At 39.0% G+C, this 11,376-nt stretch overlaps 1 protein-coding gene across 6 annotated transcripts in view; it reads left to right on the plus strand.

Annotated features, from left to right (window-relative positions):
* LOC138206449 (alpha-1,3-mannosyl-glycoprotein 4-beta-N-acetylglucosaminyltransferase C-like) overlaps window positions 1-7,467 on the plus strand; it is a 63,566-nt gene extending 56,099 nt beyond the window's left edge. For 5 of the 6 annotated variants that reach the window (XM_069163167.1, XM_069163168.1, XM_069163165.1 and 2 more), the window contains 3 exons: window positions 5,553-5,686; window positions 5,809-5,956; window positions 6,068-7,467. In XM_069163167.1, the coding sequence (XP_069019268.1) occupies window positions 5,558-5,686; window positions 5,809-5,956; window positions 6,068-7,236 (1,446 nt within the window). In that variant the 5' untranslated portion in view covers window positions 5,553-5,557 and the 3' untranslated portion in view covers window positions 7,237-7,467. Of the gene's footprint in view, window positions 1-883; window positions 5,687-5,808; window positions 5,957-6,067 lie in introns of those variants that run through there. The other variant, XM_069163166.1, reaches the window with a different exon arrangement.
* The last annotated feature ends 3,909 nt before the right edge of the window (window positions 7,468-11,376 follow it).

Consider the following 11,376-nt stretch of genomic DNA (forward strand, 5'->3'; position numbering starts at 1 on the left):
GAAGATGGATGCCTCCGGTTTGAAACACAATGGGAAAGAAAAAACAAAATGAGAAAAAAATCTTGTCAATCAAAGAGAGAAGATGGGAAGTTGTGTTTGGACTCCGAAATGATTTTAATACTAATTGGGAGCATTACAAAAACTACAAAGTTGAAAAGACCACACTTTAATGCAGACACACAGCTCGTCTCACAAAATACAAACAGGATTATGACTATTTGAGTTCATAACCACCTCCCAGTGTGGCATGGTGCATTCTCAGTGAATTATAAAGCACATTTTCTCTCCTCATTAGTATTTCAAGCTTCCTTCTTGTATTCAGATTACCTCAAAAGCAAGTGAACGCAGGACAAAGATTTACTTTGCGAAGGAGGGCTGTGGCTAAATGCTCTTTCAGATCGATTTCTTAACACAACAGATGTAGCTCAGTCACCATGCATATCATTAACTTCTTCAAATCATGTGTTAATGTAGTCGACGATGTGAGCCAGCTGTCATATAACGTGTATACAGTGGAGCCTCACAGCACTTCCTTCCTGCTGCAACAAGTATTCCATCCATCATTTTCTCTCTACAGGGAAGGGTTTTGCTGAGCAGGCAGATTCTGTTTCAGCATTTCATATGCTTACACACATTCCCTCTTGGGAGCCTCCCAGTAACACCACAGTCTCCCACCAGTGTATACATTCCTGCAGCTACTGATGCAAATGGGGATTAAGTGCCTTGCTGAAGGGCACCTTGGTAGGCATTGTTGAATTTAAAACATTACAAGTTCATTTTCTGCGTTGCTTTCACAACGGGTGCAGTTATTTTATTATTCAACCATCCAGCCTCAAGCTTGTCTCCTGTAACTTTCATACAGGCCTTCCATTTTCCAAATTTCTGCTCAAGTTAGAGTTTTTTAAAAGACTGTTAATCTTCATTTTTGGACATGTTACCAATACAAACTAAGAAGGATGTAGAAACAAAAAAACAAGAAAGTCCACCAGAAACAGTTAGAACAGTTTGGACGTTTACATGGCAGACAGGGTTTTTCCTCCTTTGTTGTTGTGGGTAACTGTGGGTTGCAGAACCTCGTAGGACATACACACCTTCCAAATTTTGGCAACATGATGTACATACCTGTGCGACAATCAAGCGATTTAGTTGCAACAACACCAATAAGGAGGCAGGTTCAAAATGAAAAACCCATGACAGTTGAACATACAAGAATAAAACAACAGTCTCTTGAACATCTCTGACTGACCCCTGTGTATGTTCGCCTATAAGCGGCCCAGAGAAGCAGAATTTCCATTTAACAGTCTCTTGTGTGTCAAAAGCCTGAAGCTTGGACTTGGGATCCTGCTTGCCATATTTTCAGTCAGTTCTGATTGAGAAGGTATTTTTTCAAGCTGCCAGTATTTAGCCTGGGTCTGCCCAACTTTGCTCATAGCTACAGTCTTTGCCGTGATTATAGTCTGGAAACCCTATTCGCATTAAGGTTTGCTCAACCACTGATGGTATCAGTGACTAGTTGGGTTTGTTAAAGTGTGATGACTTTGAAGTTGTTCCAACAGTCGTTGCAGTGGTAGATGATTGGTTAAAGGCTGCCCCAGTAGTTTACAATTAACTTAAGGTCTAAACCCATTAGGATGCTACATCTGAAAGCAATCCTCAATGGAGCGTGGCCAAACCCATATGTTCATGCAGTAAGATTGGCTCTAGTAATACAAAGCTACAGCACCCTGGCAGATGATAAAGAACTTTTTCAAGTATTTCCGTGCTTAGTTTTTCTCATTCAAGCCCCAACCACTGCTTCAAGTTCTCTCCAAGTTTTAGGGAGAGGCTGACTATTCTTTAAAGTGCTTTGGTAGTCAGATTGCAGGATCCATCCATTAAATGAACCTTTCTCACATTGTCCAGCTTTTGAGTGTTTGAGTTGTGTCCAATGCTCATGTTTGGTGTTGTGGACATACAGTATTTGTGTTTTTACATAAGTAATGTTGCTTCATGTAAGTTACTTTACATACATTACATTGATTAGATACTTTACGTTATTTAAGTGAATTACTTGCGTTACTTAGGATAAATGCACAATGATTTTTGCTTTCTCACCAACTCGATCACGTGACGTAAAAGCCCCGTTGTTGTTCCTTTGGAAAACCTCCGACCGCCTCTCTACTCACACTTTATCACTCTGTATGTCATCAAATGACTTCTGCCATATGATCTTCTTTGGCCCTTGTCATACGTACATGTACTTTTACACCTTGACGAGACCAAACATGGTATCCTCTAGTGGACTCACGGATATACGACACGCTTTGGTGTGAACCTGGGCTGGGGTTTTTTTTAGGTTCAGTTCCGATTGAATGGCTTTTCAGTATGTCTTCAATGTTTTTGTCTATAATGGTGTGTAAAAGTCAGCAAGAATTGGCTTAAATTGCCTAAATTTTTTATCTTGTTTTCCTTAAACTGCGTTTTGCAAATCCCCCAACTGTGGTTCTTTAAACAATAAATGGAAACTTACACCATTTAACCCCAGCAAACCTTGTGATGCTGCTTGAGGAGGAGCAGCAAGCTCAAAATGCATTGTAAACCAGAATGTCTGCAAAAAAGTAGCATTTTTATGTTCTTCTTGTCATTGAGTGACTGCACATACTGTTATTAGCATTTTACATTACCGTTCTATATTGATTGGCATGTTTAGGAGGTTTTCCTATTTATTTTTTTTTTGATAACAAAAGTTAGGAAACACGGTGCTATTAGAATTCATATCATAAATACTAATTAACTATTAGAAATAAATCACAGCTCACTTGAGAAGAAAAAAACTCAAAACCTTTCAGCCACACGACAAACAGTGCATGACTGCTGGCAGCCTTAAAATGCAATTTAGGAGAGTCACAGCTTCAAATTAAATAAAATTTGCTCCAATGTTTCAGGAGCTTTGCCTGCACCTATAAATATTATTTGTCCACAAGCTTTTGTTGAAGCAACTTGGATGTAGGCTAGATCCTGGAATATTGCTTGTTTTATCCAATTCAGTTTCGTTTGGCTTTTTTTGTGGTTTTAATCTTGGAGATTTACCTGTAAACCAGACTTCCACTAATGTTAAGTATCGTAGTAATTTCTCTTTCCTGTGGCATTTATAAAACAAAAGATTAGTTGACAGGACAAATCTCGCCTCATTTCTTTGTTGGAGAGACTGTTGTTAATATGCAGTCATGGAGATAAACTCTCTGAGGACATATTACAATCGTTAATCTTTTCTCTCCCATAGTTTTTTCTTATTGTCTGTTGTCTCCATTCAGTTCCCTCGCTCGCGTAGTTTCTCTTCTTTCTTTTGCAGATGTCCCGTCATGGAGCTGCATGTCTCTGCCCTGCGCTTGTCATCTCCACCAACAGTTCTTCTCTTCTATCTCTATGCTGTCCTTTTCTCTCTATGCTCTACTCTCACCCCAACCGGTCGAGGCAGATGGCCGCCCACCCCTGAGCCTGGTTCTGTCGGAGGTTTCTTCCTGTTAAAAGGGAGTTTTTCCTTCCCTCTGTTGGAGGTTTTTCTCCCTTAAAGAAGAGTTTTTTTTCCCTCCTAGTTTATGTGGGAATTGTTGAATTGTTGGGTTTCTCTGTATAATATTGTAACGTCTTGCTGTGTTAAGTGCCATGAAATAACCTTTGTTGTGATTTGGCGCTATATAAATAAAGTTGAATTGAATTGAATTAATGCTGGAACTAATTGGTATTCCCCTCTACCTGTTATTATTTTACTGGCTCTAATCTAAAATGACTTCAGTCATAGAAATGAGCTCGCAGGGCATACACACTTATAATTTACTGAGGAAAAAAAAGACAATAATAACTTGGCAGAGAAACATTTTAAACTAAAGCAAACACACCAAACAAATGGTGCTTACTTATTCACAGATGCACCTTAATTTCCATATAAATGTATGTGACCCAAGGAGGCTTGTTTTTTGTTTAGATTTACTGAGAGAAAGCAAACTAAAATTGAATTTCTTATTTTCTTCAGAGAAAGCATGTAGCCATTATTGTGCCTTTTTAAGAGATTCTTTCGTTATCTCAACCTCTGATTTTGCAGGCTGCTATCTCAAATAATAGTGTGTGTGATTGTGTGCAGAGAAGTTTTTTTTTTAAGACTTTCATAATATTGACTTACAGCTGTCATTATCTTTTCACTTACCATGGCCGCTGCATCTCTCAGGTGCCACCGTCAGGCTCTTTTCACTACAGAAACACAAAATGTCTTACTTCTCTGACAGATGGCAGATGGTTTTTCCCCCTCAAATGGAACTCAAGCAATGAATAGCACAAAGAGTAATAAGTTGTTTATTCAGTTTTTTTGGGCCTAGCAGCAGACCTTTACTGGAATTGTCACTGTCACCAGAGAGCTTAAGGTTTTTCACATAGAAGATTTCGTCTTTGCAACATCAGAATTAGGGAGAGTGTCATGGGATCGGCATTTTTCTTAAGATGCGGTGCCAAATACGACAGATAGCGAGCAGGGTAATTCTTTTTAGTTAAAAGAAAAAGTCAATGCTACTTGTAAATATCACATTGAATGGGGCGGAGAGTATTTGTTTTGTCACTGGTGTTTAATGTCTATTGAAACATCATCTGGCTCGTGTGGCTGCTGCGCACCAACCGAGCAGATGACTGACGTTTCCCCTTGTGAATCTAATTTGAAGTTAGATTAACAACTAAAATCATTCATTATCAGCCGTCATTTTGCTTAATCCAATGATAAACCTTAAAATCAGCCTTCACTATCTAAGACAGTGCCGCTGGCCACATCACCTTGATGAGAAGCTCATCAAAACCAAATTAAATATGAATATCCGTCCATTGATACCTCAGGGCTGCAACTGATTCCTTATTTTGATTAAAACTGCGCGAATCAATATTTTGATATTAACAATGGATCAAATCAAAGTGAAATGAGAAATGAGTTGCTCAGAAGAATGAACCCACAGAGAAGTATCATCAGACTCTGCAGTTCCCTCAGCTGTACTAAGCATTTTAGTATTTTTCAGTTCATTGTCTTGGCTTTATAGCACACAACTTAACTGTTGTGGTTCACAGTCATCGTTCTCATGATGTTTCCAGTAAAAAAAAAACACTGGTTCACTTGCCGAGTGGTTTTATTCAGGAATTAATGGAGTCAGTGATGGGTGAGGTGAAAATTGGTTATAGATGTGTAAAGCGGCATTAAACACAGCTTCAACTGAATGCTGCTCTTTGCCTGCTGGATGCATAAGAGACAATAGACAGCAGCCTGACAAGGTGATCACAGTGTTGTGTTTACAGTTTATTCCCCTGCCCCCTGCTGACACATAGCTCCTGATTAAAGCAGACGATGAGTCTTTGTTATTTTATTCATGCACGTCTGCCACTAATACTTAATAACAATGGCATAACCCAAATGTTTACAAGGATTACAATAAAACATTTTTTTTTTAAACACACTTAGCACTAGCCACGTGTGCAAGCTGTGATACATTTTTCTTTGTTTTTGTTGACCAACTTTCTGTTTTTCCTGTGATTTCCCTAAGTGATCATGAGACTAATGTGGAAGTCTGTGGACAAGATGAGGTGCTTCAGGAAACGGTCCATGTTCCCGTTCCTCGGCTTCCTCATCACCTTTCTGCTGTTTTTCAGCCTTTACATGGATGATGGATATGTGCTGGTAAGCTTCTCACATTTGAAAAGACATCAAAAATATTTTTATAATGCCCTTTAATGATTTTGTCAATTCATCCCTGTTTTGGTGAAAATGTTCTTGCAGTTGTTCTTGTTTTTGTGAATTAGGAGGCAGAAAAAAGACAGCTGGGAGAGACGCTGATACATCCTCCGAACTCTGAAAGATATGTCCACACATTAAGAGACTTGTCCAATTTCTCTGGGACTATTAATGTGACCTATCGCTACCTTGCGGGGATTCCTTTGCCACGCAAAAGTAGGTATTTCTGCCAGACAGACACCAGTTGGAATTCATGTTATGTCTAAAAACAAATCATATATTAGGATTGTTCCTCACAGAAGTGACTAAAGTGACTTCTTTTCACAGAGTATCTCACAATTGGCTTGTCATCTGTCAAGAGGAAAAAAGGAAACTACCTTCTGGAGACGATCAAATCTATCTTTGATCAGTCCAGTTATGAGGAGCTTAAAGAGATTGTGGTTGTGGTCCATCTGGCAGACTTTGACCTGGTCTGGTGTGAGAACCTGGTTCAAGAAATCACCAGGAAGTTTGCTCACCACATCATAGCTGGACGCCTCCTGGTCATCCAGGCCCCAGAGGAGAACTATCCATCTCTGGACGGGCTTAAAAGGAACTACAACGACCCGGAGGATCGGGTTCGTTTTCGCTCTAAACAGAATGTGGACTATGCCTTCCTCCTTAACTTCTGCACAAACCTCTCTCACTTCTATATGATGTTAGAGGACGATGTGCGCTGCTCCAGGAACTTCCTGACAGTGTTGAAGAAGGTGATCACCTCCAGAGAAGGTTCCTACTGGGTGATGCTGGAGTTCTCCAAGCTGGGTTACATTGGGAAGCTGTACCACTCCAGAGACATGCCACGTCTAGCTCATTTCCTCCTCATGTTCTACCAGGAAATGCCTTGCGACTGGCTCCTCATCCACTTCAGGGGTCTGTTGGCCCAGAAGGACGTGATCCGCTTCAAACCCTCACTGTTCCAGCACATGGGCTACTACTCCTCTTATAAAGGAGCTGAGAACAAGCTGAAGGATGATGACTTCGAGGAAGACTCCATAGACATTCCCGACAATCCACCTGCCAGCCTTTACACAAACATCAACGTCTTTGAAAACTATGATGCCACCAAGGCCTACAGTAGTATTGTGGATGAGTATTTCTGGGGAAAACCTCCATGCACTGGGGACTTCTTCATCATAATCTTTAACAAATCAACAAAAATCAACAAAATTAAAATCGTGACAGGCACAGAGGATCGACAAAATGACATTCTTCACCACGGAGCTCTGGAAGTAGGCCAAAAGTCTATGGAAACTAAACAGGGAAGACAGTGCACGTCCTACATCACATTAGGGGAGTTCAAAATTGGAAACATTGAGGTTAACAATGTGGACCACAAGATTGGTTTTGACATTGAGTGTGTGCGAATAGTCGTCACAGCCAGTCAGAAAGAATGGCTCATCATAAGAACTATCAGTTTATGGACCACACAACCTGTTAGTCAATTAAAAAAGTAACAGAGGGTGTTCTAAAATGAATATCTGTAGTGAGTCATTTTGGATGCTATGAGTTCATTTTGAACTTTTGCTGTTGAGTGAATTTAAATCAATCCATATTTTCTTGGGTTGCTCAAATATCTGTTGTTTGTTTTCTTTGTGATGTATTAAAATGCCCTATGTGTACAGTATGTGGTCTTTATACTTATGTTCCTTTTCAGAAAATCCGTATATAAAAATATTCATACTTGACTGGTATCTTTTTTTCTTCTGTCATAGCACCTGAAAGGATATTTCACAGAATCTGTGCTTTAAAATATCAAACTTGAAATCCTAAATGTGCAGTTATCTTAGCTCAGATTTCCGTAGCCTGGTTACAGATTTTTTTGATGCAATATCAGTGATCATAATGGAAAATTGTAAGTGGAACAAAACAGTTTCAGGAAGTCAGGCACCCAGACTCAATTAGCAGCCTGTCTTAGAGCATTTCAAACTCTGGAAATGAATCAGGATGGATTCAAAAGAGCCGTTTTCTACATCTAACATTAAACAAAATCAGAGAAACAACAATGTAAGGAAAAGTTTCTCTGTTGTGAGGGAGTGAGTGTGATCCGCTGAGGTAGAGCTATCAGAGCAAGCCTGAAAATCTGCTAATGATATAAAAACAGAAGTTCCATCTCCCACCCAAAACAGTAAGAACATGCTAAAAAAAAAATCTAATTCCTTTAATATCTTTAGAAATAATGAGATACATTTCTTGAATCGAGTAAAAGAAATACAATCTGTCAACTTGAGTGAGGTTACTCTCACAAATCAAGTACTTGATTTCTTAAAGGAGCAGTAAGACATAGTGCTTTCTTTTGCTTTCTTTGTCATTACGACTCATCTGGTGAGTTTTGTGTGGTATTACATTCTGAGTACATTTATTTCAACTTCAGTTGAATTGTTTTTGGTGTCCTTTGCTGCCATCTGCTGGTAAGAGACTCATGAATCCCCTTTTGACCAAGAGGGATTATAGATAATAAAAATATCCTGATTTGTGGATTGAAATGAAAGGAAAAGAAATATATTCCTTTTTTTAAATACTCCAATTGATGGTGTCATAATTAGGGCTGGGCAACATGAACAAAATCAAATATAATGATATCTTTGAACAAACGCCTCGATATGTAGGTGTATCTATTGTTGACTTCACAAAATATTCACATAATGTAATTTTTGATAAATAATCATTATTAATGTCGATAAAAAAAACAACTGAGGCAGCAAAATGGAACCCAGCCATCATTAATTTCATTATTTACACCTGCAAGTTGCCTAATGTGATATCTCAAAATGTCCAGTGAAAAAGGCCTATTTTTATCAATAAATGCAATTGCAGGCATTATTTACTTATTACACTATTTATGTAAAGCAAATTCAAGTAAAGAAAGTAATATATCACTAATCTGATAATAACATGTTACCATTTACTGACAGTAAATCTGTCAAGTCATTTTTATTTATACAACCCAGAATGAATGACACCTTTTTTCCCCAATATATCTATTGTCATTTCTTATATAACATACAGTAGACAAAGAAAATACCAAGGCAAACATTTCCCAATAGTAAAGCATTACATGTGAATAAGTATGTACATTTCAGACACTGTCATCTACACACAGACACACACACACACACACACACACACACACACACGCACACACACACGCACGCACACACGCACGCACACACGCACGCACACACGCACGCTCAACTTGCATCTTATAGTGCAAAATAAATAAATACATAAGTCTAAAAACGGGGTTGTTTGCTGTTCACATTTTCCTTGACAGACACATGTCCAGTTGTTATAGTGTTCAGGTATGGATCTCAGAGCTCAGCAAAGTTTTGTTGCTTGCCCTTGGCAATGTAAGTTAGTATTTCAAGCCAATACAATATGACATCTCCCATATCCACAATGCTAGTGATGGGGCTTCCATACTCTTCCAAGTTAGTGCAGTGGCTCTCCTTGCTTGAAGAAGTCCAAAGTCCAGTAGTTGTTTTTCTTTTAATTTCAGTTTAAAGTCCCCCGGGTATATTCCAAATTGACAAAGCTTGCAAAAAAAGGAAAGGAAAATTGAAGGACCTTTGATATCACTGATAATTTATTTATGATATCCTTCCAAAACATTTTAATCTTCAGACAATTCAATTCAATTCACTTTTATTTACATAGCGCCAAATCACAACACAGGTTATTTCATGGCACTTAACACATTAAAGTCCTTACAGCAAGACTTTACAATATTATACAGAGAAACCCAACAAATTCAACAATTCCCACATAGGAGGGAAAAAAACTCCTCTTTAAGGGAGAAAAACCTCCAACAGAGGGAAGGAAAAACTTCCTCTTAACAGGAAGAAGCCTCCGACAGAACCAGGCTCAGAGGTGGGCGGCCATGTGCCTCGGCCGCTTGGGTGAGAGGAGAGCATAGAGAGAAAAGGACAGCATAGAGATAGAAGAGAAGAATTGTTGGTGGAGACGACAAGCGCAGGGCAGAGACATGCAGCTGCAAAAGAAAGAACAGAAACTACGCGAGCGAGGGAACTGAATAGGGAGACAACAGATAATAAGCAAAAACTATGGGAGAGAAAAAGATGGTGAGGTATGAGTCAGTTAAAGAGTAGGAGGGAAGAAAAGAAGCTCAGCATGTAACGAGGTCCCCCAGCAGCCTCGGCCTATAACAGCATAACTAAGGGTTGGTTCAGGTCTACCTGAGCTAGCCCTAACTATAAGCTTTATCAAAAAGAAAAGTTTTGAGTCTAATCTTAAAGCTAGAGAGGGTTTCTGCCCCTCGAACACAAACTGGGAGCTGGTTGGTTCCACAGGAGAGGAGCCTGAAAACTGAAGGCTCTGCCTCCCATTCTACAGTACTTCTGTAAACTCTAGGAACCACAAGTAGACCAGCGTACTGAGAGCGAAGTGCTCTGCTAGGATTATATGGTTCTATAAGATCTCTAAGATATGATGGAGCCTGGTCATGTAGGGCTTTTTAAGTCATCAAGAGAATATTAAATTATATTCTTGATTTCACAGAAGCCAGTGAAGAGAAGCTAAAACAAGAGATAGATGATCTCTCTTGCTAAATCCCATCAGTACTCTTGCTGCAGCATTTTGGATCAGCTGCAGGGTTTTAAAGAGTAATTTGGACATCCTAACAGCAGGGAATTACAATAATCTAGCCTAGAAGTAACAAATGCATGAATGAGTTTTTCTGCGTCACGCTGAGGAAGGATTTTCCTGATTTTATTAATATTACGTAGATGAAAGAAGGCAGTTCTGGAGATTTGCTTTATAGTGGCTAAAGGACAAATCCTCATCAAATATGACTCCAAGGTTCCTCACAGTTTTGCTGGAGGCCAAGACAACGTCATCCAGAGTAACTAAGTGATTAGAGAAAGAGTTTCTGAAGTGTTTAGGACCAGGTACAATAACTTCCGTTTTGTCTGAATTTAGAAACAGGAAGTTTTTGATCATCCAGGCATTTATGTCTTTTAGACAGGCTTCAAGTTTTACTAACTGATTAGTTTCATCTGGTTTTATACAAAGATATAGCTCAGTGTCATCTGTATAACAATGGAAGTTTGTGCAGTGCTTCCTGATGATATCTCCTAATGGAAGCATGTACAAAGTAAAAAGTATTGGGCCCGACACTGAGCCTTCTGGAATTCCATAACTAACTCTTGTTTGTCTGGAAGACTCATTGTTGACATGGACAAACTGGAATCTATCTGATAAGTAGGATTTGAACCAGTCTAATGCAGTTCCTTTAATCCTCGAAACATCTTCTAATCTCTGTAATAAGATCGTAAGATCAATCATATCAAAAGCAGCACTGAGGTCCAGAAGAACAAGTACAGAGACAAGTCCATTATGTGAGGCTAATAAAAGGTCGTTAGTAACTTTCACCAGTGCTGTTTCTGTGCTATGATGAACTCTAAAGCCTGACTGAAAATCTTCAAACAGATCACTCCTTTGTAAATGATCAAAAAGTTGATTTGCAACAACTTTTTCAAGGATTTTAGAAATAAACATCAGGTTGAAAATTGGTCTGTAGTTTCCTAAAACAGCTGGATCAAGAGTCGGCTTTTTAAGTAAAGGTTTAATTACAGCCA

Source organism: Embiotoca jacksoni, unplaced genomic scaffold, assembly GCF_022577435.1.
Source record: "Embiotoca jacksoni isolate LCO1_2020_lvr unplaced genomic scaffold, fEmbJac1.0.p SCAF_3, whole genome shotgun sequence".
Lineage (NCBI taxonomy): Eukaryota > Metazoa > Chordata > Actinopteri > Embiotocidae > Embiotoca > Embiotoca jacksoni.